The following is a 27,515-nucleotide window of genomic DNA, read 5'->3' as shown; positions in this document are numbered from 1 at the left end:
TGTTGTGACGCCAGGGTCCTGGGATCTAGCCCCACATCGGGCTCTTTGCCCAGCGGAGCGCCTGCTTCTCTCTCTCCCTCTGCCTCTCCCCTGCTTGTGCTCTGTCACTCTGTCAAATAAATAAATAAAATCATTAAAAAAAAAAACAGAAAGAAATCATTGTCCAACTTTAGGTTCTAAACACTTTTTTAAAGATTTATTTATTGGGGTGCCTGGGTGGCTCGGTTGGTTACTCATCTGCCTTTAGCTGAGGTCATGATCCCAGGGTCCTGGGATTGAGCCCCCTGTCGGGCTTCCTGATCAGCAGAAAGTCTGCTTCTCCCTCTCCCTCTGCCTGCCCCTCTGCTTGTGTTCTGTCTCTCTCCAATAAACAAAATCTTTTTAAAATTATAGATTTATTTATTTAATTTGCGAGAAAGTGACAGAGAGAGAGCAAATAGGGGGAGGGAAAGAGGGAAAGAAATTGAAGCAGACTCCCCACTGAGTGCATAGCCAACTCTGGGCCTGATCCCACCACCCATGAGCTCAGGACCTAAGTCAAAATCATGAGTCAGATGAGCCACCAACTGTGTCACCCAGGTGCTCCTAAAGACTTTTCTACTACGTTTTCTTTGAAAAGTCTTAACATTTTAAGGTTTCTATTTAGGCCCATACTCTATTTTAGGCTAATTTCTGCATGGTGTGATTTATGATTCCAATTTTATGTATTTATTTTCACATGCATATACATAGGTCATATCCATATTCATGTGCTGAAAATATTACACTTGACCACTTAGTGAAAGATTATACATTTTTTTAAAGATTTTATTTATTTATTTGACAGAGAGAGAGGCAGCCAGCAGAGAGAGGGAACACAAGTGGGGGGAGTGGGAGAGGAAGAAGCAGCCTCCCAGCGGAGGAGCCTGATGTGGGACTCGATCCCAGGACTCTGGGATCACGCCCTGGGCCGAAGGCAGACACTTAACGACTGAGCCACCCAGGCGCCCCAAGATTATACATTTTTAAAAGATGTATTTATTTATTTTGGGGAGGGAGGGGCAGAGGGGGAGAGAGAGAGAATCCCAAGCTGACCCCCTGCTGAACATGGAGCCTGATGCAGGGCTAGATCACAGGACCCTGAGATCATGACCTGAGCCAAAATCAAGAGTTGGACACTTTACCAACTGAGCCACCAGGACCTCCAAAAGATTATACTTCTTCTTTTTTTTTTCTTTTCACAGTTTGTTACAATTTATTTTTAAGGCCAGTTATGTGTTTTTATTAAGATGATTTGCTTTTGATTAAAATGACTATGAAGTATATTAAACACTTTTCTGTTTTCATAGAAGGAAGGCACCCAGGTGCCCAGCTACCACTTCCATGTGCTAGTCTCTGTGAAGAAGGCAGAGGATATTACTTAAGCTACTGCTTTAAGTCAAAAGATTATACTTCTTACAATGCTTTGCTTCTCACGTTTATCAAAAACCTCTTCTCCGTATAGGTATTAGTTTCTTTTTGGAATCCGTAATCCATTTTATTGATCTGCTTACCTGTCATATGCCAATACCAATCTGTTTTGATTACTATAACTTCAGAATAGTTCTTCAAATTAGGTACAGCTAGCCCTCAAACTTGGTTCTTTGTTTCACACGTGTTTTGGCCACGCTAGGTCATTTACAGTTTTCTATGAATTTTAAAATCAACTCGTCACTTTCTACCAAGGATAAAGGCTGAGATTTTGAGAGTGATTCAATTGAGTGTATATATATCAGATGGGGGAAATTGATGTTTGAACAGTACTGAAGCTTGGGACCCATGAATAAGAATTTCTCTTCATTTTCTATGGCTTCATTCATTTCTCTGTGAAATATTTTGTGATTTTCACTCAGATCTATCCCTCAGTATTTCAGGCTTCATGCTATTATCAATGGTATCACTTTTCACATTTCAGTTAGGCATTGCGGTCACATAAAACACACCTGAGTTTTATATGTAGGTTTTTTTTAATGTTTTTTTATTATATTATGTAGTCACCATACAGTACATCCCCGATTTCCGATGTAAAGTTCGATGATTCATTAGTTGCGTATAACACCCAGTGCACCATGCAATACGTGCCCTCCTTACTACACATCACCAGTCTATATGTAGATGTTTTATCTTGATACAAACAAATGCTTTTCAGAGTCAAGCTAGATCTGCCAGTGACCATATCCTTGGAGATTTAGGTATTTGCCAGGTGACAAGAATCTTATTCCATTCACTTGGAGTTTTCTCAGCAGCCCAAAGAAAAGGTAAATAGCTCTACAAAGAGTCTTGTGGACCAATGCATGTGAAATGCTTTGTATGTTCATTAATAAACTTTCCTTAAGAGTAACCATTCAGTTGGTAAGGCTGCCAATTTATCTTGTGTTTAGATGCGATACCATAGTTGCAAAATTTAAGGGCCAATGTTTTCTCTTATTATTTTACTTAGTCTTGAATAATCTACTGCCAGCATTATGTACTACCAGAAGCCTTGGGACGGTATGCAATGATATATCCATCAAATACCATGAATGGTGCCCAAATCTGATTCGTCTTCTTTCTGATGTGATCTATTATAAAATGACACCAACAGCATTAAAACAATTAATAGTGGCAGACTGAGGGCTGTGTGTGACTCAGTTGTGTGACTGAGTTACCGTTGGAGACAATGGCTCCTACTTCAAATCTGAAGTAGGTGTCCACCCCCATGAGTCTGAAAGCGTCAGGTCCTGATTCTGCAACAGAAGCTGTAGTCCTTTGCGTCAGCTTCATTCCCCCAAGGAAGAGAGAAAGATCTTTGGTTTAAGTCGTGAGTGGGGTGTGTAGCATATTTAAGTTACCTCTTTAGGCTTTGAACTTAACATCCTATCAGGCAAAGCTTGCTCACCTCTGTGACTCACAAGTTCAAATTCCCAGTGGCTCAGGCGACATGTCTCAAAAAAACCAAAGCATCCATTCAGTATTAGGTGTCTCTCCTAAAGTTCACCCTTGATGGCCTAAAATGCGGCACACAAGCAGCTTTATATGTGTTTGATTCATGTTTGTCTAATGGTTTTCCAAAGTCTAAGTACGCAAATGACTTTCGGTCCAGTTTTTGTTTCCCAATGATCTGCCTATTTGACAGGGCTCAAGAGTCAATATAAACACAGATTTATTTCAATTTATTTATAACCAACCAATCATTGTGTACATCACATATAATTCTATACATTCCTTCTTTTACCTGTGTACTTTTGGATGTTGAGAGGATAGGACGTTACTCGCCTCTTCCACTGACATCCTGAATTACAGTTCTGCTCTCTGTTAAAACAAAACAAAACAAAAAGCTGCTTGACTTATTATTCATCAAAGTCATCGTAGGATGTGTTTAAATCTCATTATTTGTGAGCATCATTAATTTTTAAAAGATTCTATTTATTTTAGAAAGAGTAGTGCGAGCTGGGAGAACAGAGGGGCAGACTCGGAGAGGGAGCAAGAATCTGAGGCAGACCCTGGGCTGAGCGTGGAGCCCAACTCGGGTCTTGACCTCACTACCATGAGATCATGACCCGAGCTGAAACCAAGAGTCAGACGCTTAACTGAATGAGCCACCCAGGTGCCCTTTGGTTTTCTAAGAATGGAAAAGTCATTTTTGGCTCAAGCCATTAATGGATAATATGTGAAAGAACTATTGCATTGCTCAACTTCAACCTACTCACATATTATTTTAATCTGATTGTTTTAGGTGCCTTCCCCAGACATTCTCAATTGAGGCTCTCCTGAAATCAGTCTGTCCTTATGGAAAACATCAGAAATCTACGCCCAAATAACAGGCAGAATTAGAAATTTGTTTCACCATTCTATACCATCATCTAATATGACCAGAGGGAACTGTCAACAATTCTGGATACACCTAGAGGTAACTTGTACTTATCCTTACCTAGCTAATCCAGTCTCTATTCCTACCGTATTTTCTTTTTTTTTAATAATTTTTTTATTATATTATGTTAGTCACGATACAGTACATCCCTAGTTTTTGATGTAAAGTTCCATGATTCATTACTTGCGTATAACACCCAATGCACTATGCAATACGTGCCCTCCTTCATACCCATCACCAGCCTATCTCATTCCCCCACCCCCTCTCCTCTGAAGCCCTCAGTTTGTTTCCCAGAGGAGAAAATTAACTAGATACAAAGAAGTAGAGTGAATTGATGACCTTCTTCAGTACCAGTGAACAGCTTCCAACAGTAGGCCTTGACTCTTTGCATTTAAAGCATATTTGTATTTGGGAGTTTTTAATTTTGGGGGAACATTGTATGCATTTTCACTTTAGCATGTTTTTGTTCAACTTCCTTTATAGTATATGGTTAACAAGGCTTCTGGACTAGTCAATTGCCCATAATTTCATGTTGAAAACGAGTACAGTTTTATAAATCAATAACCAACAAATACACAAGGTTACTATGGTTTTCTCATTGCCCTAAGGAACCGAAGTATACTGTGTCAATTACATACTTCAAATCTTAGACAGACTGTCACATAAAAAGTATTTAAGATAATTAACTTAGAAAATATTCAACTTCGACAGTAATCAAATAACAAAGTACAAAAATTAAAATAATCATTGCATTAAAAAAAAGAATTATTGCAGATCGTGGACTAAATTTTTAGTGTCCATCGAATCCAAAATTTTGCTAGATATGTTTTCTCAAGATGGTGTAATGTTACTATGAGCCAGCTCACCTGTAACTTCAAAAGCCCCAACGCTTTTTCTCCACCACCTAGGGGATACTGTCACAAACTCAGCCCAGCCCTTTCTTCTGCCACCGGCCAGGTGATCTGTTTTATTGCATGACCCTCCTGGCAGAGCAACTTTCCAGCATGTTATGTGCATTAAGGGCTTCCTGTTTCTCTATGACCAATGCAAGAAAGTGGTTTGCTTTGTTATTTGGCATCTAGAGCCATGATTAGCGTCAGCTTTGCTTCCCCAGAAGTCATCAGGTGCTGTTAAATGCAATAACTTTTCTCCCACTACACTACACTCGACTCTACTCAAATATTATATTCCCTAAACCTTCACTTTCTGAGTAGATCCTTGACCCTTTCCATTCATGACCCCCAGGCAGCATTATTAAGAATATTATTAATATCATACGGCTTCAGATGCAATGGTCCCCTACGCTGGGCCTCCCTGACCTTAGGGCAGAACTATCTGCAGTGAGAATGGACATTTACAACCCTTATCCAAACATCATTGATCCCTCTAAGCCCACACTTACGTGGAGGACATCGACCGTGAGGGCAGCTCCAAGGTCGAGGCTAGGCGTCTGGGGCAGAGCCTCATGGTCACATCCTCCTCCTCCTGGAATTGGTGCTTCCCAGCAGTTCAAACCAAGCCCGCTCCATCCTGTGGGGCTCCTCAGCAGGTGCACAGGTTCACTGTGGCCTAAGTTACTCTCTTAGTCCTCGTTCCTCAGCTCAGGCACCTCCTTGCAGAGTCAGAAGCTGCTGTATGCATTCCGTGGTCTCCCCTGATTTCTCTGAACTCAACTTGTCCTTCTTCTTACCTCCTGCGCCAACCACCTGCTCCACCATTGCCTTGCCCATCTTTGGGTTATTCTCATCCTCCAAACATGCTGCTTTTCTGTCTTCCATCGGCTCCCTCCATTCTCTGTTTTCAGTGTGGCCTCAGCTCAGGCTCCTGCAGGAGACACGCAGAGAAGAGACCAAGTCAGGTCTCAGCTGCAGTCCCCAGGGCTGCTTAACAGGCATCTCAGTCCCTCATGCACTCACAGAATCTGAGCAGGAGGTGACTTTGGAGAATTTGAATAACAACCTTATCTTACAGATGAGGAAACTGAGGCCCGGAGAGATTAAGACATTGCCCCAAACTCCTTCATCACTTGATGGCAGCAGAACCCCCACACTGGCCTTGGCTGCAAGCTTCCCTGTCGAGGCACATAACGCACCCTCCAGAAACCCACAACAGAATTTCAGGGGACACTGAAATTAAAAGTTCCCCTTAAAAATGCATAAGTAATTTTCAGGAGACCTTGGATTAAATGTAAGCATTTCCAATGTTAAAAACAACAGAAGGCCTATTTGGGGACAAATCTTTTCTCACAGCGATATAGCTCTCTTCCTTTTATTCACTTTTAAATCACTGGCTAATAGACCAGGATCACAGAACACAAGTGTATTACGTAACACTCATCATGATCACAAATAAAATGCACTTACGTGATTATCGATCAGATATCAGACTCCTGTGCCAACATTCATTTTCCTGAGAGCTGGCATCAGTCTGCCTTGCTCAGCCATGTCCCCAGTGCCTCCATGACAGCCTGCCAGGTGAAACATTCAGTAAATACTTGTCAAGTGGATACATAACAGTTACCAGGAATGACGAACTTTTACTGATCTCCAGTCCCAACCATATTTCTGTTCCAACCCTATCCCGGGTCTGTGCTGACGCAATAAAAGCACAGCCTTCAGAGAAGCTGTCCAAGAGTCCGATACCAGCTTTACCACAGGTCACATACACTTTACTGGATCATTTAATTATCTCTTTGAGCATATGTATCTCCTGTATGATAGAAAATGTATACTATAAATTAGGAAAGCCAGCATGAGCCACTGGAAAGTTAGATGTGAACTGGGACATCATGTAGCAGACAGGGCTCCAGTCCCTGGGCACCTGCTGCAGAGCTAAAGGACACCTACATCAGAGTCACTGTGGTGCTTGTTATCATTCCCTGGGAATAAGGCAAAGAAGATGCATTTCAGACAAAAACTGCAAGGAGATTCTCATGTATGAAAAAAAGCCTATTTCAAACAAAGAGCCTAAGATGGAGATTCTGACACCCCAGTGCTCACAAGACTGACTCCGCTTTGAGCAGACCAAGTCCCTCATCCAAGGTGGCTTTCAACAGAGAAAGGGGACATTTCCAGGAAGGGTTCCTACCTGATGTGGGTCCTGCTTCTATGACTTGGGTTTTTAGGGCGTTTCCTCCTCGGCTCCAATTGCTGGGGGATGTCAGCCCTCATGGGAGTCATTTCTTTATGAAGACCTCTGTCATTTATTCTCCCCCTGGAGAAGAGACAGCAGAGATCAGTTCTGGGCTCCACAGTTCTAGCCTTCCTCCTAAGCCACCTTAGGGTAAACTGAAAAGGTAAACTGAAAGCACCATGACAGACACAAATCAGGGTCAGGGAAGAGGATCCCAGAGGAGTGAGATGGTGAGGGCAGCCCCTCCTGGGAGAGAGAACCACATCAAGGTCACTATCAGACCGTTTCGTGTGGGGATGACATACTGACCAATTCTGTGAGCAGAGAACCCAGCCTCATCATTCCAGACTCCTGAGCCATAGGACTGTGAGGTAACAAATGCTCTTCGTTGATTTAAACCACCGGTTTTCTAATTTGTTAATACTATCAGTAGAGAACTAGTTCAGATGCTTATCTCTACTCTCCTGGGTTTTTAATCTTTAGAAACATGTAGGCTGATCTCTATAAAGAAAAAAAATCGGTAACGCCTTGAGATCCTGGGAAGGCGGGTGAGGGCTGAGCCAGGGCCAGAAGCAGAATTGTGGGAGCAGTGGAAGCTCTGGCCTCTGCGGACTGAGTGTAAGGAAGACAATCTCCCTGATTTTTCAGAGGCTCTTCAGGTTCTCCTCTCTCATTCGGTCTGCAGGCTCAGTGCATTTGAGGAGCAACACTGGTGTTCCAGCGGTGGCATCTGATAAGGAGCTTGATCCTGTACAGAAATTCTTCGTGGACAGGGTTAGAGACTACAGAACGAAGCTTCTGGAGGACATGCTGATACTGGCCCAGAGCTCCAGCAAGACCTAGAGAGGAAGCTCTTCAAGCTTAAGCAAATGTATGCTGGAGCAGACATGAATACGTGCCCGGACTTCAAATCTGAAGATCCTAAATTTGAAGTCATCGAAAAGCCCCAGTCCTGAAGAAATAATGTAACATTTATTTGGTAATTTGACCTAGATTCGTTGTACAACTGGATCAGAATAAACATACATTTCTCAACTGTCACGTGTTCTTTGAATTCTGATTCCAAATGAATGATTTGGTGATGTTGGGTGTAAAAAAAAAAAGAAAATCAAAGAACCACAGTAAAAATCTGTTCGACACGTTCACATGATGTTCCCTAACCCTTGTAACATGAAGGACACTGTGAAGGGCATTTCCTATCTACAATAGGTTCTTTCTAACGCTCTCTTCCTGAGACCATGGGGGGTGTTCTTTCTGGCTGCAAGGAATAAAAGCCCCAACTTGTTTCATGGGAGGTGTGTTCCTGGCGATTTGAGTTAAGGGAATTGTCATTGGCTAAGGCCATGCCAAGGATCAATTTTGCACCCAGATGTGGTGTGACAAATTTCCCAAAAATGAACGGACCGTTTCAAGGTAAGATTGCTCCCTGTACTTCATCTTTTCTTATCCCTGCTGTATTTGTAACTATGGGAAATTGTATAAAACAAGATAGAGAGTTATGATAGATGGCATGTGGGATTTAATAAGAGCTGTTGGGGCGCCTGGGTGGCTCAGTCGGTTAAGAGTCTGCCCTCAGCTCAGGTCAGGATCCCAAGATCCTGGGATGGAGCCCCGCATTGGGCTCCCTGCTCAGCGGGGAGTATGCTTCTCCCTCTCCCTCTGCTGCTCCCCTGCTTGTTCTGTCTCTCTCTCTGTCTCAGTCAAATAAATAAATAAATAAAATCTTTTTTAAAAAAATAATGAGATCTGTTATAATCCTGAACTAACAGGGAATTGATGACAAGGACTACAAGGTAGCAGGGAAACATCCCTGTGGGCTTTTGGAGTTGCAAATGGGCACGTGCAAAAGAACGATACATGGTTTTGGAAGATAACCTTAGCAAAAAATTTGGCCATAATGGCCACGAAACATTTAATCCATGATCCAACAGTTACTCTGTACACAGATTATCCTGCCTTAACTTTGGCCAATGGCAACTATTTCAAGAAAGACCAGAGAATTGCGTAAGAGCACATCCAAGAAATATGGGGATGATAGAAAGGGTTGCTTTGCCAAATCAGTTGCCCCAAATCATAAATCTTAAGCACTATCAAGTTTTACTCACATTTTCAAGGGTAAAATTATGAGGTACCAGCAAAGCAACTGAGACCACCAACACTAACTGCAAGAACCTGCTTCCCACATGAGGACATGTTCTGGCACAGATGAAACATATATGGTCTCAAGTGATGTGTGAGCTCACCACACAAAGTGGAGCTGTTTGGGGTGATTTCCCATGGCTATGCTTACATAGTTCTTGGGACCAGTTCTATGGAATGAAGCCGTATTAATCCACAGATTCTAGGTTTGGTTCTCTAAATAGTTTTATACACTTCAGATACACCCTCCTGAAAGCATGTCATGGAGGGACCCTCCGAACAGTCACCACCATTTGGGTGTTTACCAACCGGTTCTTCACTAGATGTCTACTAGGAAAATTGACCAGGATACATTCCTTCTTTCCTTCCTTCTTTCCTTCCTCGCTCCCTCCCTTCCTCCCTCCCTCCCTTTCCTTCCTCTTTCCCTCTCTCTCTTTCCTTCTTTTCCTTCCTTCCTTCCTTCCTTCCATCCATGCATCCATTCATTCTTCCTTCCTTCTTCCTTCCTTCCTCCCTCCCCTCCTCTCTCTCCTGCTTGCTTGCTTAGTTTCTTTCTTTTTCTTTCTTTCTTTCTTTCTTTCTTTCTTTCTTTCTTTCTTTCTTTCTTTCTTTCTTTCTTTCTTTCTTCTTTCTTTCTTTCTTTCTTTCTTTCTTCCACTGAAGGGAAATGAGTAGCTGCAAGGAACGCTGTTTCCCTTCTTTTCCCCACATTGCGTAGGTGTAACTTCTAAATCAGCAAGAGTCCAATTTCATTTCCCTGGGCAAAGGTATGTAAGGAAGGAAAAGTTCCTCCTTTACCTCTCAAGGTCTTCCAGCTAAACTAAAAATTAAGTTTATCTGAGACATTGCATGCCTACGAAGAACTGATATTGAAATGGAGACCTTTAAAGAAATATAAAGTATTAAGGCAGTTTTTATGTATTTTAGACAAGGACACAGTACATTTCTGAGGGATGTTTGGGAGTTTTAATTTGAAGGGAATTCTAAGCAGTATTTAGAATCTCTGCTTTAAAGTCCCTGGTGAGAAGGAAGTTTTTTTACTTCTTAGTACATGAGGTGCCTTTTACATACGGGACATTGGTTTCCTGCGTTCAGGAAGACAGAAGAGGGTTCGAGTGTCCTTGCACCAGTTGCTCTTCAAGTAGCTTCAATTCAAAATAATCAATATGCCACTGTGTTATGTTTTGGCCCATCTGACCTTGGCGCCTATGGGTACCTTGGTTTCTCTCAGCATTGCTCAATACTCAGTGCCCATTTCAGAGAGAACACTAAACATATTATTCTTAGAAATTCCAAGGGGCAACTGGGTGGCTTAGTTGTTGAACCCTCTGACTCTTGATTTCAGCTCAGTTCGTGATCTCAGGGTCGTGGGAACAAGCCCCAGTTTCGGCTTCATGCTCATTGCAGTGTCTGCTTGGGATTTTTCTCCCTCTCCCTCTGCCCCCACCCTTCCTCTACTTAAATAAGGAAATAAAATCTTTAAAAAATGGAAGTTAAAAAATAAATACCATGATCTTACCTGAAACTAATGTAACACTATATGTTAAGTACACCGGAATTTTTTTAAAAATTATTTTAAGGGGTGCCTGGGTGGCTCAATTGGTTAAGAGTCAGTCTCTGTCTCAGGTCAGGATCCCAGGGTCCTGGGATAAGCCCCAAGTCCAGCTCCCTGCTCAGTGGGGAGTCTGCTTCTCTCTCTCCTTCTCCCCTCCCCCACACCACCACTGCTCTCTCTCATGTTCTCTCTCAAATAAGTAAATAAAATATTTTTTTTTAAAAGCAATGAAATGGCCCTCTCTGGAATCAACCCACTTATAGGCATACTTTCTTTCTGCGGACCCCAGTGCCCCCATTTCTCTTTGTTACCTGTCTGACCTATATCCTTCCCTCACTGATGGAGCCTGCTCAGATGTTCTGCTTAAGCTGTACGTGGGGCCAAGGAGAAGTACACAGGGGGCTAGAATGGGCTGCCTTCAGAATCAGTCAAGGTAAATACAGGCAGACAGAAAGGAGCCTAAACTACTGTTAGGAATGAGCACTGGCACATTTAGTGGTATGGATTTTAGGTGAGGTATTGATATCCACTTCCTTGTACAAATATGCTTAGATACAAGCATGAGACCCTCGGATCAGACAAAATACCGAAAACTGTGTCAAGTATGAAGATACTAAGTTACCAAAGTTATTCTGAGTTGTATAATTGCTTTGTCCCGTAGTCTCCCATTTCCACCTGCAGAACCTAGAAAATGTTCAACAGTCTGCAATTGCCATCAAATTCAGTCTGAGGGCACAATCATTTAAACTGTTAACCCAAACTTTCCAGTTTTATCACAGCTTGTGTTGCATACCAGGGATTTCGATTGCCCATTCCCGTTTTCAGTGAGGCTGCAGTGCGGGCAGAGAGTAATGGGGTGCATCCAGGTACTCTTGTGTTTCTTGGTCTACTTCTGTACTTAGGGTGTCAACTTTTGTCTCCCAGTGGACCTCAGGCCACACACAGGAAACCCAACAAATATTAAAAGTGCAGAGTCTCTGGGTTGATCTTGGGAAAAGTCAGGCAACATTGAGGATTCTCCAGGGCTCAGCATGGCTCTTGATCTGCAAGGACCTAGGTAGCTGTCCCATCCTTTCCTTAGAGGGAGTAACTCTGGATTCCTGATGCATGCACCTGCGTATTTTTTATTTTTTAGTATTATTATTTTAAATTTCAGCTAGGCTCCATCACCAACATGGGCTCCAACTCATGACCCTGAGATCAAGAGTTGCACATTTTCCCCACGGAGCCAGCCATGTGTCCCTCCAGGCACCTTTGATGGTCCGGCACACACCATGAATTTCAGGTTGGCAAAAATAGTTCAAACTCTGGGAAATGCCTCCTATCTGCTCCACTCCCTTTGGACCTATTTCCTGAGTTCCTGCTGTCTGCAAGTCCTCTTTCCCACCTACCCATAGAAGACCCTCTAGGAACCCAACCCAGATCCCCTGGGATCCCTTGTATCCTTTCTGTGTAATCTTCTCCTGCTCTCAGTGTGTTTGGGCTCCTAAAGACACCTCTGACTAGGACTGCCCTGGGGCTCCTGGAGCTCCTCTGTACCTAGTCTCAGAGAATGGGGAGTATACGTAGTATGGGACCACCAGCCCCATTTATCTCGCCTCCCCAAAGGTACTCAGCCCATCACTAACAGGTGCAGGAAGGTGAAATCCCCTTTCCTGGCCTGGGGGAGATTAACCTGTAGGTGGGGCCAAGGAGAGGAGTAGGACTGCCCTGTACACACAAGCTACCTCCAGGTTACCTCCAGGTTCTCCTGCACCTGGCAGGACAAAGCTCCCCCACGGCTGTTGCTGGAGATCACACCATACACAGCAATGAACTCAAACTGGCCACAGAGCTAAGTGTAAGAGCCAAAACAACCATTCAAGGGGCACACATAGGAGAAAATGGTCAGGAGTTTGCACTGGGCAAAGAGTTCTAAGTCACTACAGCAAGAGCACAGTATGGAAGAGAAAAGCTTGAGATGAACTTCTTTGCATCAGAAGATACCACTGAGAAAAGGAACAGAGAAGCCACTGATTAGGAGAAAATATTTGCAGATTAAATACCCAATGAGGACTCACATTCACAAGAGGCAAGAGTACTTTGAACTCACTCAATGGGCAGAAGCTACACACTTTTTAAAGCCAGTAGAACACTTGAATACACACATTACCAAAGAAGACCAATAAATGGCTCATAAGCACACAAAAAAGTAATCAACCTTATTAGTCCTCACAAAATGCCAGTAAAACCAGGTATCACTTTACACCAACTAGTGCGATTATATTCAAAAGACAATGGCAAGTGTTGCTGAGAATGTGGAGAAACTGGACCCTCCTATATTGCTGGTGGGAATGTAAAATAAAAGAACCGCTTTGGAAGCCACCTTGAGAGTTCTTAAGAGTGAAACACAAGCTTTCCATAGGTCCCAGCAATTCCACAACTAGAAATCTATCTGAGAGAAATAAAAACAGTTGTTCACGCAAGCCTCATTCAGAAAGATTCGGGGCAGCATTATTCACAATAGGAGAAAACCTGACAGCAACATGAAGCGCCATCGACTGGTGAATGGACAAACAAAATGTGGCCTATCTGTACCATGGAATCTATTCAGCAACAAAAGGCAGAGAAATCTGGTCCAAGCAACAGCATGGAAGAACCCTACAAACATGCTCAGAGAAAGAAGCCAGTCACCAAGAACTACGTGTTGTCTCCTTCTATTTCTGTAAACTGTCCAGAAAGGAGCACTGTATGGAGACAGAAAGCAGATCAAGGTTGCTTGGGGCTGGAGGACGGAGTGGAGATTGGCTGCAGAGGGGCTGGAGAGGGTGTGGGAAGGGGAAGGAGACTCTAAAACAAACTAGGGTACTAGCTGAACAACTGTGTTATCCTAGGGGACTTCCACAATGGGTGAACGTGATTGCATGTAAATTTCACCAAAAAGAAAAAGAAAAAGAAAAAAGGTAACAGTCCCACATCAATGGGTCCTGGTGTCCCCAGGCAAACGCTCCCTGGTGAGGTGCCACATCCTGGAGTCCCAGCAGGGGGTGACTTAGAGCCTGGTTTCTGACATTGGAGTCAGGGATTCAGGGCCTATGCCTTCAGCCTCTGGCCCTGGCAGTTCCCCTGGAATCCACAAGGGGGCAGGCGACCTAAGGGAGGAGACCTCCAGGTGGCACAAGGAGACCAGGGGGCAGAGGGCAAAAACAGGGGATACCCAGCTCGCTGGAGATTCGGGGAGAAAGTGAGAGCTGCAGGACACAGGAAAGCAGCTGGCAAGATCTGGATGATTTTTTTTTTAACATTTCTATCTTTATTTATTTGACAAACAAAGAGAGACAACAATCAGGGGGAGCAGCAGGCAGAGGAGAGAGAGAAGCAGGCTCCCTGTGGACCAGGAAACGCGATGGGGGGTTCCATTCCAGGACCTTAGGATCATGACCTGAGCTGAAGGCAGACGCTTAACCGACTGAGTCACCCAGGTCCCCTGGGTGGATCTTAAGTAGACTTGGTCCTCTGGGTGGGTTCTTCCCACCGACCTTTAGGTCAACAGCCAAAGGTTCCCTTTGATGCTCCCTCCTGCACTGGCACTGAGGCTCCCCTCCCCCCATCAGCGTAGGAAAAAGAGCTTGTGGCACCATTAACCTTCTCCTATGTCTAAGTGGGGGAGTTGGGACCAGGTTGGGGACCTGCCTTTTTCTGGACGTCTATATAGGGCCAGCTCCTAGGTGCTGAGCCATCCCTGCAGGGGTCTAGAAGGGTCACCCTGGTCTTTCAAATTGGTGCTGGGCTTGCAAAGAATGGTTCCTGCTCATCTGTATTTCCCTGGCCTAGGCTGAGCATCCTCGTCCAAGATCAGGGGCTGCCATGACCTAACATAAGGAACCTCCGGTCTGTCACTGCTTCTCTTTGGCAAAGTCCACAGGTGGCCCGCGGTAGTGGTGTGTTGGGGGGGAGGGCATAGAATTTTACACTCTGTCAAAACATTGTCCACGGTGAGGATTTTAAAAAATGTTAAGAGGACAGAGATCACATTATATACTCGGTGGTACAGGAACAGCTCTGCATGGTGACAGAGAGTAGCTACACATCTAATGAGCATAATATAATCTGTAGAGCTGTCCAATCACTGGGTTGTCATGTGAAACTGACGTCACATGGTGTATTAACTATAAATCAATTTTAAAAACCCTGCAGGTGAGGGGAAAACATTTGAAAAGGAACCAATAAAACTGTCATTGACTGGGGAATAACGTGGGTTTCAATTGAACAGAACAACGTGCATCCACTTGGAGGTGGAATATTTTTTTAGATAAATACAGTATAATAGTGTCGATGTATTTTCTCTTCCTCGTGATTTTCTCAATGACATTTTCTTTACTCTAACTCGCTGTGGTATAAGAATAAAGTATATGATACAAACAGCACACAAAATATGTGTGAATCAACTGTTTTGTGATCAGTAAGGCTTCAGTGGTAGTTATGTTTTGGGGGAGTCAAAAGTGACACACAGATTTTTCAAGTGTGGGAATCTGTACCCCTAACCCCCAGGTTGTTCAAGAGTCAAATTGTATCTGTATTGGCAGATACCATGCCCCTATTTAGAGAAAAATCCAACACACACACACACACACACACACACACACACACACACACACCAGCTACTAGAGTGCATAACTTAATTCCGCAGAGTTGCAGAGCACAAGACAGACAAAATCAGGTGCTTCTATACCCTAGCAATGAACAATCTGAAAAGGGAATTAAGAAAACAATTTCATTTCCAACAGCACCCACCAGAATAGCATCTAGGAATAGTCAAGGAGGCACAAAAGCTGTACACTGAAAACTACACAGCATTGCTGCAAGAGATTCCAGAAGACCTAAACAAGTGGAAAGACATCCTGTGCTCACCGATTGGAAGGGTTAAGGTGGTTAAGATGGCAACACCACCAACTGCAGACGCCGCAGGATTCCTATCCAACTTTTTTCTTCTGCCTTCTCTAGTCGCCGTCATCCCCTTGCAGTATGTTTCCTTCAGTCAGGGTGGTTTTCATCTCTTAACGTGAGATTAGATCTTTTTTTTTACATTTTCCATGAATCTGATGACTCTTTTGAACCGATGGGATGCGGTTAAAACAAACGCTTTCTGGTCCTTCTCTGGTGAGTCTCACCTTGGTGTTGGCTCTGGGTCATTTTCAGAGGAGTGATCTGTCTCCTCCAGGAGGCTCATTTCCCCTGCTTCTCTGCATAACTCAGACTGTCGGATGGAATGCCAGACACTGTGAATTTACCTTGTTGGTTGCTGGCTATTTTTGTGTTTTCTATAATATCGAGCTTTGTTCAGAGATGCATTTAAATTACTTGGGAACAGTGTGGTCATTTCTGGTGTTGCTTTAACGATTAGTTCAGTGGTCCAGAGCAGTGCTCCGTGGAGGGCTAACGATGAGCTCCCAGTACTGTGGCAAGTCCTCCCTGAGTCCTCCACCCTGTGCCTCGGGAATTAGGAGGGTTCGCCTTTTGCTCAGTCTGTCTGTGGGGCACAGGCTCTGCTCCCAGCACTGTGTGAGCACCAGGCCCTGTTCAAAGGATGGCCCCCTGACTTGCTGGCCTTGCCTCCATGGAGGCCCTGAGCAGGACCTCACTGCACACCACCCTAGGGCCCCAACACAGCTCTGGCTAGGTGACTTTCCACAGCCCTGTCCTCCCCGTCTCTCCTCTGTCCAGGGGTCTCTCAGACCAGTGTCCTCAACTCTACGAGGTCCGCAGGGCTCCTCTTCAGCAGCCCTTCCCTCCGGTGCCTTGCTTGGAAACTCTCTGGAGGCAGTACCTTGGAGCACTTGTAGGGCTCCGCTCCCCTGGGTGTTTCCACGTGTCTGGGATGGCTGTCCTCTTTACCTGATGCCCAAGATCTTGGAAATCTGCATTTCGGGCATCTTGTGTGGTGCTGTTGCAGTGTTGTTTTGTTGTTTCAGGTAGGAAAGTAACCCAGTTCCTGTGAGTCCCTATTGGTGTGGCTCTGCTAAGAGAAAAAGTTGGAACAGGTCAGTGTAGATTCTGAACAGAGGCTTTTACTGAGTAGAGAAAAAGCCCCAGCTCTGGCGAAAGCATGAAGCCAGAAACCTCTTCCAGCTCGGAATTGCACAACAATGCAGGTACAGCTCTAAGGACAGTCTTTGCTTGAGCCCGAGAGCATGCAGAAGCCCCATGGCCCCTTGCCCAAGAGCTAGCCTGCTGCTTGGGAAACGTCTCTGGTGCCACCCCAATGGGTCCTTTGCAAATGGACAGACTTGCCTCTTCCAAAGCCCCTCAAGGGGCGCCTAGCTGGCTCCATTGGCAGAGCACAGAACTCTGGAGCTGGTTTCGGGAGCCCAATCCCTACTTTGGGTGTAGAGATCACCTCCACAAGTAAACTTACAATAAATGAAGTAGGTCAAGCTGGACCATCTCTAGTCTCCGAAGGGTCCTCGGGAGGAAGGCTTATCTTGGTAGGCTACAACGTGGCCTCATTAAGGTCAGGGAGTCTGGGCATTGGATGAGGGTTTGTAGGGTGACTGACCAGGTATGTGGGAAGGGCAGAAAGGAGAAGGAACACTGACCAGTGTTCCATGGGAAGTGAAAGAAAGCACTTCTGCAGGATGACAGGACTGCAAGCCAGCTACTGTATAAGCAGAGATAGTAAAGAGCACTGGTGGGCACCTGGCACCTCGCTGCAGGAGGAACAACAGCATGAGAAACCCAACACCCAAAATATCAGGCAAGTGAGAGCTGTGGACACAGTCACTGACCACCATGCACTCTTGATGAGCAACAGCAAAAGAGAATATTACCCAACACTGAGGTCTGAAGTCTCCAGAATCCGCTGCTTGGTCTGACCAGAAGACCAAACAGAACAAGATAGCAAACAAACAAAAAACTTCTGTTACAGAGCTAGCACCAGGGGAGAGCGCCGATGCAGTTGCCCACTGTCACAAATTATGCACCCAAGCTTCTGCCATTTGGGAAAGTTATAGGAGTCAGCACACCTGCAGTACAATGGGTGAGCCTCAGCCTAGGAAAACTAAATGCTTGATCATGGTATTTCTTGGGCCAGGTAAGCATGACTCCCGCTGCCGCCAAACCACTTCAGCCACAACCACCTTTCACCTTACACACACGCTCACTCGCCTAGCCACAACCCAAAACCCTCGGCACCCACTCCTGTCCCAAGCATCCTCACCCTCCACCCAGTTCTTCCTAATACCTTGGAAACAACCGCGCTGCTACTTCTGCTACTACTGCAGCCCTGGCAATACAACCGCCCAGAACCGCACCTAAACGTTGCCTGATTTACATCGGACACGCCCCGTCCTGACGTCACGGCTCTCCTCTCAGTCGTCGCCTTCACAGTCTCCTCCGCCTCCTTCCCTCCACCCTGCTTTGGTTACCACTCCTCCACCCTCTCCCTGCAGCTCTGGCTCCCGACCCCTCCACACTCCCATTCAGACACACACACACACACACACACACACACACACACACACACACACACCTCCCCCCAGCGCCCAGCACAGGGAAGGCTGAGCCAGCCTGGGAGGAACAGAAGGCAGGACTTGCCACCAGCCCTCGAAGAGCAGATACGTCTCCCCCCGCCCTCTCTCCCTCTCCTCAGAACCTGGTTTGGAGGAGACCAAGAGCGATGGCTGCACCTCAGGAGCTCAGCCTCCAAGCCAGCCACCCCCCTCCAGGTCTGGACACCCCGGGGGGTGGGGGGCCGGGGAACAAAGGTCCGCCTCCTCTGGGCACTGGGGCTGACACCTGCCGGCAACATCCCACAGGCTGAAAACATCCCCGGGCCTGCTGCTTCACCTAGAGGGCTCCTAGGGCAGGATCTCGGCGCCGCCTCCTGGCCGCCCAGGGTAGGCGCCCAAGGATTCCGCAGTCCAGGGCAGGGCCAGAGGAAACCATTCCTTCTGCACACTTACTCAGGGCTGAGTTCACAGCAGGGGCTTGGTGGGGTCCCAGGCGCCCCACTCTGCCACTGCCTTCCGTCCCTCCACCGCTGGGCGCTTCCCCTTGGATGAGATTTCTGCAGTCAAAGTCGGCCTTTCGAGGGAAAAAAGCCAGGTCTGGAACACAAAGCAAAACAAGTACTCTCCAAACAGACTAGTATTGGGCAATTATAGGGTCATGGATGGAGTGCCCTAGGAATCTGATCTGCCTTTGCCTTGATTGCACCTTGAGGTAGTGGTTTACTTTGACCGGACTGTTGAAATTAGAAAAGATTGGGGGGCTGGGAGGGGGTGTCCAACTGTACTTGTCACCTGACTTCATGGTGTGGTGGTGGGCAGGATAATGCCCCCTCCCTAGGAGGTGCCCATGCTAATGCCAGGAACCTGGGCACCCTGGAATGACAAGGGGGCCTTAACACTGGAAGAGGCAGAGAAGGAGGTCAGAAGGATGCTGTGTGAGGAGGACCCTGCCTGCTGGGGCTGGGACTGGGGCTGAGGATGGAGGAGGGGCCTCTAACAGATGCAACAGGCAAAGAGACACACTGTCTTGTGAACCTAAAGAATGGACACCGCGTCGATTCGTGGGGAATAAAAGGGAAAGGCGATCTGGGACAAACCAGCTGTGGCAAAACCATATTTGAGTTCAGAGAACAAAGGGGAGGTAAGCTTTTCTTTTTGGAGCAAAGGGGTCAGTTGGGAAGGCTGTTCTAAAAGTCCATGGGGTAAACCGTGAGTTGCAAGTGTGCTGTGTGCTGGTGTCTCCCTGGGGGACGAGGCTAGCGTTTCTTCCTCTGGCGGGGTTAGTAGGGGCATATCCAAGTGCAATGTCAAGACCCTGTCAGGTCAGATCAGTCTCTTCCCCTTGGGGCTGCAATGCCCTAGGAGGTAAGGAGGGCAGAGGAGCTCCCTTGCTAAAACCTCCCGACTGCATGTTAGTGAGGCTTCCCCTGACCAATTTCCACCCTCTCCTAGAGCCTCCAGAAGGGAAGGTGGCCCTGTGGGCATCTGGATTTTAGTCCAGTGAGATCCTTGTTGGGACTTTGCACCCTCAGAACTGGAAGATAAAAAATGTGTTCTCTTTAGGGCGCTACGTTTCTGGTGACTTGGTATCACAGGAATAGAAAACCAATGTAAGGGTCTACCTCCTTCAGCTCAGCGGTAAATAGATCTGGGGGAGGCGATAAATTGTCTACAAATTCTGCAGGTTGTCTGTCTTAGGTCTACAGGTCAAAGGCTAGTTTAATTAGTGTTTACGTGTTACGTTTAGGTACCTGCTGATGCGATGTGGGCCAGGAGCGAACGGTCAGCAAAGAACTCTTGAGGCATCTCCGGGGCAAAAGGGTGTTTGTACTGAAGCTCCGGGATGGGACCCCTGGGCAAGAAGAGCTGCCCTGGAATTTTGAGGAGCGAATGATCATATCCTGTACATTGGGGGCAGAGGGTAGAGATAAGGAAGTTTCCAAAGGGATTTCTAGGTGTTCAAGGAGACTTCCAGGATCCTGGAGGTCTGGCCACTGTCCAGCGGAGGTTGCTTTTTACCTCCAGCAAAGCATTACCCGTAGCGCACTTGTGAGTTCCTGGAGGACTGTCCTGCTCTGTCTGTCTGGGCTTTGTACTCATGGGCTGCAGGTGCCAAGGACATTTACTTTTCTCTACATTTCATTGGCCTTTGTTCTCCCCGTCACCTGCCGTCTTTTTTCTTTCCATTCTTTTCTTTGGGGCTCACAGTCTGTTCCCTACGGGGGCTCAGCAAGCTTCTTACGTGAATGATGCAAAGTGGAAGCCATTGGTGGTCACCCAGAAAGATTTGTAAGAGTGGGCTTTGTTCACAGGGAGGGGTAGGATAGACCTTACAGAAAGGTGAATATTGGACGATTCTCCCCTCAAAGGTCCATTTTTGTTGCAACGAGGTCTCTTAAGGCACAGACCCACTGTTCCACCTTTCGCAAAGGGTGAAATGCAACAGTTTTAGGGCTGTGACTGGATCCTGAGCAGAGTGAGGTTTATATGATGTCATATGCTATTGCTTTCCTAAATGTTATGTACCTCAAATGAATTTTGTAGAAGCACTATCTGTGTTGTCCATTGATTGCTGACGATCCCATCAGGGCGCACCAGCCCTGGTGGCACAGGGATGGAGGAGGAATTGCTGGGGTGCTGGCATAAGCACAGGGCAACATGGTCTCCCACTTGGTTTCCTTGTCTTCCTTTTTCCTTTTTTTTTTTTTTTAAGATTTTATTTATTGGGGTGCCTGGGTGGTGCAGTCGTTAAGCATCTGCCTTTGGCTCAGGCCGTGATCCCAGCGTTCTGGGATCGAGCCCCGCTTCAGGCTCCTCCTCTGGGAGCCTGCTTCTTCTTCTCCCAGTCCCCCTGCCTGTGTTCCCTCTCTTGCTGGCTGTCTCTCTGTCAAATAAATAAATAAAATCTTTAAAAAAAGATTTTATTTATTTATTTGATAGACAGAGAGAGAGCACAAGGAGCCGGAGCAGGAGGTAGAGGGAGAAGGAGGCTCCCTGCTGAGAAAGGAGCCCAATGTGGGGCTGGATCCCAGGACTCTGGGATCGGGACCACGGGCTGAAGGCAGACACTTAACCCACTGAGCCATCCAGGTGCCTGCTTTCTTTGCCTTAATAGTTAACTGACTTTCATCCATTCTGCTGATCGGGCCAGCGAGTTCCTCTATATGGACAGCCAAAGGCCTTCGTGGAAACACTTGAACAACAGAGCATTAGGGCAGATGCGGGGTCACTCCATCCACTAGAAAAGTAGGAGGCATTGCTCCCTCAAATGGGTCTTTTCTTGGGTCTTCTTGTTACTGGTGGTCGTGGTGATGGTTTTGAGGAGAGTGTTTGAGGGTTTTGTTTGTTGTTATTGGCCGTGGTTTTAACACTTTCTAGGAAATAATTGATAGCTTAATAGTAATTCTTGGAAGGCAAAAGGACATAAGTAAGGCCACTTCCCGGGGAATATTTGCAGATCTCTATGCCAACATTTATGGAAGGACTTACACACTTTTCTTTTTCTTTCCTTTTCCTTTTCTTTCTTTTTCTTTTTCTTTCTTTCTTTCTTTCTTTCTTTCTTTCTTTCTTTCTTTCTTTTCTTTCTTTTTCTTTCTTCTTTCTTTCTTTCTTTCTTTCTTTCTTTCTTTCTTTCTTCCTTTCTTTCTTCTTTCTTTTTTTAAGATTTTATTTATTTATTCAATAGAGGGAGAGACAGGGAGAGAGGCAACACAAGCAGGGGGAGTGGGAGAGGGAGAAGCAGGCTTCCCACTGAGCAGGGAGCCTGATGCAGGCTTGATCCCAGGACCCCGGGATCATGACCTGAGCCAAAGGCATAGGCTTAATGACTGAGCCACCCAGGAGCCCCCTACACTTTCAATGAAAGGTTATCGATCAAAGTAATACAACTGGGGATGCCTGGGTGGCTCAGTTGGTTAACTGTCTGTCTTAGGCTCAGGTCATGGTCCCAGGGTCCTGGGATCAGGCTCCCCGCAGAGCTGGAGCCTGCTTCTCCTTCCCCCTCTGCCTGCCGCTCTCCTTCTTGTGTTCTCTCTCTGTGTCAGATAAATAAATAAAATCTTCAAAAAGAAACCTGTGTTTACACTTTTGGGTGACTGTTAGAGCACAACCGTTTTACAGCGTGGTCTGCAGCCCACCTGCATCAGAATCACCTGGGTATTTATGTAAGAAATGCAGATTCTGGACACCCACACCAAGGAAGTCTCTTGGGATTGGGACCCAGGAAGTGCCTTCTGTGATCTCCACTGCTGATTCTAAGGCTCTCCAAATCTAAGATCCAATCTCTTATATTTTGAGATTGGGGATTTTTACAAAATGATAGAGAAGGCAAAAGTTCTTCTTTTAAAGTTAGACTTCAAGTGTTAGACTATGACCTTCTGAAGGGGCGCCTGGGTGGCACAGCGGTTAAGACTATGACCTTCTGAGGGACAGGGTGTCTTTCCTACTCTTACACATTCAGCCTAGAGACTGGTGCCGAAATCAGAAACAGAGCAGGTGAGGAAGAACGTTTTATTTCTTTATACATATTTTACTTTCATAGCCACCAAAGAGACTGTGTTTCATTTTCTCTAACAGACCCTGTCCACCAGTTATGCTGCCCTCGACATATTGCCATAGCAACATAGATAAATATCTATCGTACATTTATACACACGTACACACCTTCTCAAAACACTGTCAGGACACAGACTAGGCTTTCCCATAACTGGGGGCCTCTCAGGTGCCACTTCAAAATGATCGCTGGCTTGTCTTACACAGGACTTTCACTGGCCTTGGCCTGGCCATGAGCCCCAGTTCCCCAGAGAGGAGTTAGGGTGATACGAGGGGACAGCATATTTAGACTGAGGTGGCCACACTTCAGAGAGCATAAAAGAATGGAAATAGGAGGTGTTGGCTAAGCAGGAGATGGCATGTGGGAAGCCACCACTTTCACCACGTGGATCCAAAGCACTCAGGAGCCCCAGTGTAGACTGACGCCCAGGCTGACGGTGGCCCGGCTGAGCTGGCCCCGGCGAAGCGTGGATCTGGGGGTGGTGCGGGCTGAGCCCCACTGGCCCTCAGGCCACTGCTGTCACTCGTGGGCTTCAGAGTGGGCCCAGGAGCTCCGTGTGGAGACCAGGTGTCCCATCTGTAGGAAGCAGGGTCCTGTGTCCCCCGAGCTGGCCATCTGAGGACAGGCGCTAGAGCGAGAAATGGCCATTTGCAGTTCCCAGCCCAGTGCGGTGCTTAGAAGCAGTGTCACGAGCTCCTCTACAAATCCTGCGTGTTTTGCTCAGGGCTGGGCTGAGCAGACCCTGGCGGATGCTTTTCCTCAGCCGCAGGAGAGGCTGTCTGCCCTTCACCCTCCTCCACCAGGCCGGCCTCTGACTCCTCCTGGACACTCCAGCAGGTGTGGAGAAGTGGGGTCCAGGTCTCCTCAACAGATTGGGGTCTGCACAAAAGGGGGGCAGGCCCAGACTTCCTGCTGTTTGAAGGACCTCTGGTGGCTCCTCTTCTTGCGTGGCTCGTGGAAGGCAAGGGTCACAAGACTGCGGTGCAGGGCAGGGCCCTTAAGGACTTCACCTGGAGACAAAAATGCAACAAGGTGAGAGGCTACTGTCAGGCCCTGCTGGTGGCTCCCAGAGCTGCAGTGAGCAGTGGGCAGTGGCAGAGCCAGGAGCTCAAGGAGAGCCTGTCAGGAGGATGCGCCCAGGGGAAGGGGTGCAGTCCTGAGGAGCCACTGGTGCCACCAGGTGAGAAGGAAAGTTCCCCACCACGTCGGGCGGGTGACGGCCCTGCTCAGAGCCACTGCACACGAGGTGCCCGCATCCCACACGCCCTCTTCAGGGGCCAGGTCACTCAGAGCAAAATGATGGCTTCTGTGACCTCCCAGGAACTGAAGCGCTTAGTATGAAACATGCCCCCGTAGAAGCAGCCTGTTGCAGGAAGGAGAGGACATTGTACAGGGAAGTCCCCTGTTAAGTTCATGTCCCCCTTACTTGATGTGGAGAGGGAGGGGCCCAGGCAGCAGGGAGCTCAGAGACTCCCTGCGTCTAGGGCCACCTCTTTCAGATGAGGGGTGGTGGCCTCATTGTCCCTGAGGGGTCAGCCACCGGGCCGGTTAGTCACAAGCCTGGGATTAGAACCCAGGCCTCAGGCCCTTTCCATTGGTCTCTGGGAAGTGCAGAGGAAACTTCCGAACACAGGGAAGCCAGTGGGTGTGTGGGGCTGTTGGGTTACCTTTGCTGGGACAGGAATAAGGCTTTACAGAGGCCATCTTGTAAGTGTTCTTCTAAAGAGGCTCAGGAAAGAAAGGAATCATCAGAGAAGAACAAAAGGGAATTAGCCCCCCCACAAAAAAAAAAAAAAAAGAAGAGGAGGGTGAAGCCATGGTCCGACCCGTTTCCACACTGTGGGATCAACACGCTCTCAGGTTACATGAGGAACATTCCCAGGAATAGGCCCAACTGCTTAGGGCAGAGCTTTAAAATCCAAGTGAAAGGCTTGGTTTCTTTCTTTATTCTTTTGAAAGAAATCTCCATGCCCAGCGTGAAGCCCAACACAGGGCTTGAACCCACAACCATGAGATCAAGACCTGAGCCAAGATCAAGTCAGATGCTCAACTGCCTGAGCCACCCAGGTGGCCCGAAAGGTTTAGTTTCTGATTTATAAGCTATTTGCTACACTTCAGCTTACTGCTAGGGAAAGTGTTAGTATTATACGTAAACGTACAGAACACCTGCCATACAGATAGAATGTTTCCCTTCAAGTTTCATTTTTATTTATTATCAAATTCTCCTTTAGGTCAAGAAGACCCAGTGGTTTTCTTTGGAGAAAGATGTGTGAAAATTGAATTGCTCTTCTCTGAGTGTGCAGTAGAATCAACCAATTAGATTGCATCTCGGGTTTATTTTTTCCTGAACTGAAAAGTGCTACAGGAGACACTAGAGCTGGCCAGAGAGACCCTTTCCTGGAAGGTAATTCAGAGGTGGACTCCCCATGTCTTCTGATCTTGGGAATCTACTCACTTGCTTTCCTCGGACTCCTGACTTGGCCTAAAGGAGGGAAGAAGTGGGGTGAGGAGAGAAGAGGGTGACGATGTGACAGGGAGATGAGATGGCAGGGGAGGGACTGGGATGGAGAGGGGATGGGGAGCGAAGCAGAAGGACACTTAATGAGGACCCGAGTCCTAGGAGTGGACCAGAAATCTTCTCCTGGAAGGTCAGAGTGGGTTGGCGATATTCGCAGACTCTGAAGACAGGTGGGGTTGGATTTGGGCTGGGGTCTCTGGTGGGTGCAGTGGTCTCCTTACCTCCAAATTAGTCCTTGCTTTCTTCAAAACATCATGTGTCCTGGTCACTGAAACAATAAAACAGCCCAACAGGCAGCAGTGACCAGCTGGGCCCATACTTGCCTGGTGTGTTCTAAAGTGTGTCTTATTGGCCGCTCAGCTCAGGGTCTCCTGCTGCCTCCATGCGCCCCTCCCTCTGCATCCACAATTACTCAGGGCACAGGAGGTTTGGGGACATGACATCAGTGTGCACCCCCCACCTCCGGTCTGTCGGGTCACCATCCATCTGTAGCACAAGTGGGCAGTCTGGAAGTCCCCCCACTTCCCCAATTTCCTCTCCCATCCCCTGGCTCGGGGGCACCCACACTGGCTGAAGATGAACTGCTCCATGCTCTCCTTCTGCTGGTTGGCAGTCTTCAGACGCTCTGCTGTGCTCTGAAGGAGACTCTCCTGTTTGGACAGTTTGGTTCTCAGTTCCAGAAGTTCCCTTCTCATGGACTGTCCCTGGGGAAGGGAAACAGGCTGTCAAAGGTCAGAAGGCCTAAAGCACCCCATGCTCTGTGGCTCTTGAAAGTCACAAGTGGTATTCTACAATGTTCTGCACTATTTCTGGACTGGAGTCCCTCCATGAAAGCCTCTAAAACCCTCCAGCTGAGGCCAGCTTAGAATGAGGCCATTCGGTCGGAACACGGAGAACCTGGGAGCCCCCATGCAGAGGGACACAGGCCTCCACGCCTGTTGCGGAAGAGAACCTGACTCCAGGGCAGCACCAGGACTCCCAGCGGTGGAACAAGAGCTCACATGTAGTGCCCCATCAGTTCTAGCACCCTGGCATCACAGATCAGACTTCTGGCTGGGAATGTTATGCCTGGGGAGACAGTCTGCCATGTTGTAAATCTTGGGACCAACTTCAAGATGGCAAAACAACCTCTCCCTTGGAACTGGCATAGTTTGGACCCATAAGGTGTCAGTGACTTTAATCTGGCCTAGAATTCTGGGGGTGGGGGTGTGGAGGGGGAGGAGGGCAGATTGAGAAAACTTCCTGTCCAGGCTCCCACCAACCAGAGTCCAGGCCTCATATCCGAGAGCACCTGATGGGTGGGGAGGCTGACTCTCCCAGGCCTGGCCCCAAGATGTGGAGGGAAGCTGTGTGTTGGGATGCAGTGGGTGGCTAAAGGAGGCTGGTCATCTCATGGTGACATTCTGTGGGGGTGACATAGGGGGAAAGGACATGTTAACACTTTCACAGGTCCCTAAATTTTTCAGCTCAGCTAAGTTCAGAAAGTGAAAGAACCTGAACATTCCTGGTGGCCAGGGTTCTCATGTGTCTTCCCTCTCCATATTCTGTCCTTCCCTCATTGCTGGGGGTGGGAGAAGGGATGTCATCAGAGCTGTACTGCCAGCCGCCAGCATGGATGACAGGTCTTCCTCTGGGAACAGTCCCCTGAGGCCCCTCTGTCCCAACTCAACTCTCTGGCTCCTGACCTTTAGGACTTGTGGGACGGAGGAGGCAGAATGGCATTTGGGGCAGAAGCGGTGAAGGAGGCTGCCACTCACCGTGTTGCCAGACAGGGCAGGGCTCGGGGAGCTTGGCAGGGCTGCTCGCCAGAACATGGTGAGGAGGGAGGCTGACTCCTCCAGCGTGTGCAGCAGGGCCTGGGCACTGCTCCCAAGTTCATGGATGCCTTCGCTGCCCGGCACCTGGGAGAAGGGGGAGATAGCCCTGGACACCACCGAGGCTGAGAGATCACTCTCTCCCACCCCCACCCCCCGCTCCCACAGCACAGGGCTCAGGTTTCCTTGGTGAGTGAGGCACAGGCATGGGCCTGCTTGACCCTGTGAAACCCTTTTTTAACCTGGAAGCCCAAGATCTCCACCTCAGCAGTGACCTCCAACTTGCAAGAATCACTAGATTCCGGCTTCTCTCATACTCTCTGTAAGCTTCTAGTCCTACTCCATGCTCTCAAGTCTAAGGTCCCTGATTTTTGCACTGGCACCCCCATGCAAATCTCTAAATCCTACTTTCTGCTTCAACTGGGCTGAACCATTTGTAGCTCCAAGGAC

General features: G+C 47.3%; 2 protein-coding genes, 1 non-coding gene and 1 pseudogene across 48 annotated transcripts in view; 1 reads left to right on the top strand and 3 right to left on the bottom strand.

The window, feature by feature from the left end:
• LOC125282141 (neuroblastoma breakpoint family member 6-like) overlaps window positions 1-18,948 on the bottom strand; it is a 47,155-nt gene extending 28,207 nt beyond the window's left edge. The window contains exons 1-6 of the mRNA XM_057310764.1: window positions 18,635-18,948; window positions 15,585-16,692; window positions 6,956-7,081; window positions 6,232-6,335; window positions 5,271-5,692; window positions 3,233-3,309 (exon numbers count right to left, since the gene is read on the bottom strand). Of these exons, the coding sequence (XP_057166747.1) occupies window positions 3,233-3,309; window positions 5,271-5,335 (142 nt within the window). The 5' untranslated portion in view covers window positions 5,336-5,692; window positions 6,232-6,335; window positions 6,956-7,081; window positions 15,585-16,692; window positions 18,635-18,948. The remainder of the gene's footprint in view (window positions 1-3,232; window positions 3,310-5,270; window positions 5,693-6,231; window positions 6,336-6,955; window positions 7,082-15,584; window positions 16,693-18,634) is intronic.
• On the top strand, window positions 7,180-8,034 carry LOC130543484 (ATP synthase-coupling factor 6, mitochondrial-like; annotated as a pseudogene).
• On the bottom strand, window positions 17,608-17,771 carry LOC125281764 (U1 spliceosomal RNA). Its single transcript, XR_007189328.2, has one exon. It is a non-coding gene; the product is annotated as a U1 spliceosomal RNA (small nuclear RNA).
• A 3,728-nt stretch (window positions 18,949-22,676) lies between the features above and the next one.
• Window positions 22,677-27,515, bottom strand: part of PDE4DIP (phosphodiesterase 4D interacting protein) — a 166,885-nt gene continuing 162,046 nt past the window's right edge. For 22 of the 46 annotated variants that reach the window (XM_048216389.2, XM_048216361.1, XM_048216375.1 and 19 more), the window contains 6 exons: window positions 27,009-27,152; window positions 25,817-25,955; window positions 25,473-25,519; window positions 25,189-25,215; window positions 24,401-24,452; window positions 22,677-23,743 (listed from right to left, as the gene is read on the bottom strand). In XM_048216389.2, coding sequence (XP_048072346.1) covers window positions 23,598-23,743; window positions 24,401-24,452; window positions 25,189-25,215; window positions 25,473-25,519; window positions 25,817-25,955; window positions 27,009-27,152 — 555 coding nt within the window. In that variant the 3' untranslated portion in view covers window positions 22,677-23,597. Of the gene's footprint in view, window positions 23,744-24,400; window positions 24,462-25,188; window positions 25,216-25,472; window positions 25,520-25,816; window positions 25,956-27,008; window positions 27,153-27,515 lie in introns of those variants that run through there. The other 24 variants (XM_048216373.1, XM_048216382.1, XM_048216374.2 and 21 more) reach the window with 4 other exon arrangements.

The sequence above is a fragment of the Ursus arctos genome, unplaced genomic scaffold, assembly GCF_023065955.2.
Source record: "Ursus arctos isolate Adak ecotype North America unplaced genomic scaffold, UrsArc2.0 scaffold_12, whole genome shotgun sequence".
Taxonomy (NCBI): domain Eukaryota; kingdom Metazoa; phylum Chordata; class Mammalia; order Carnivora; family Ursidae; genus Ursus; species Ursus arctos.
The sequence above is the reverse complement of the archived record's forward strand: the minus strand, read 5'-3'. Positions and strand labels throughout refer to the sequence as shown.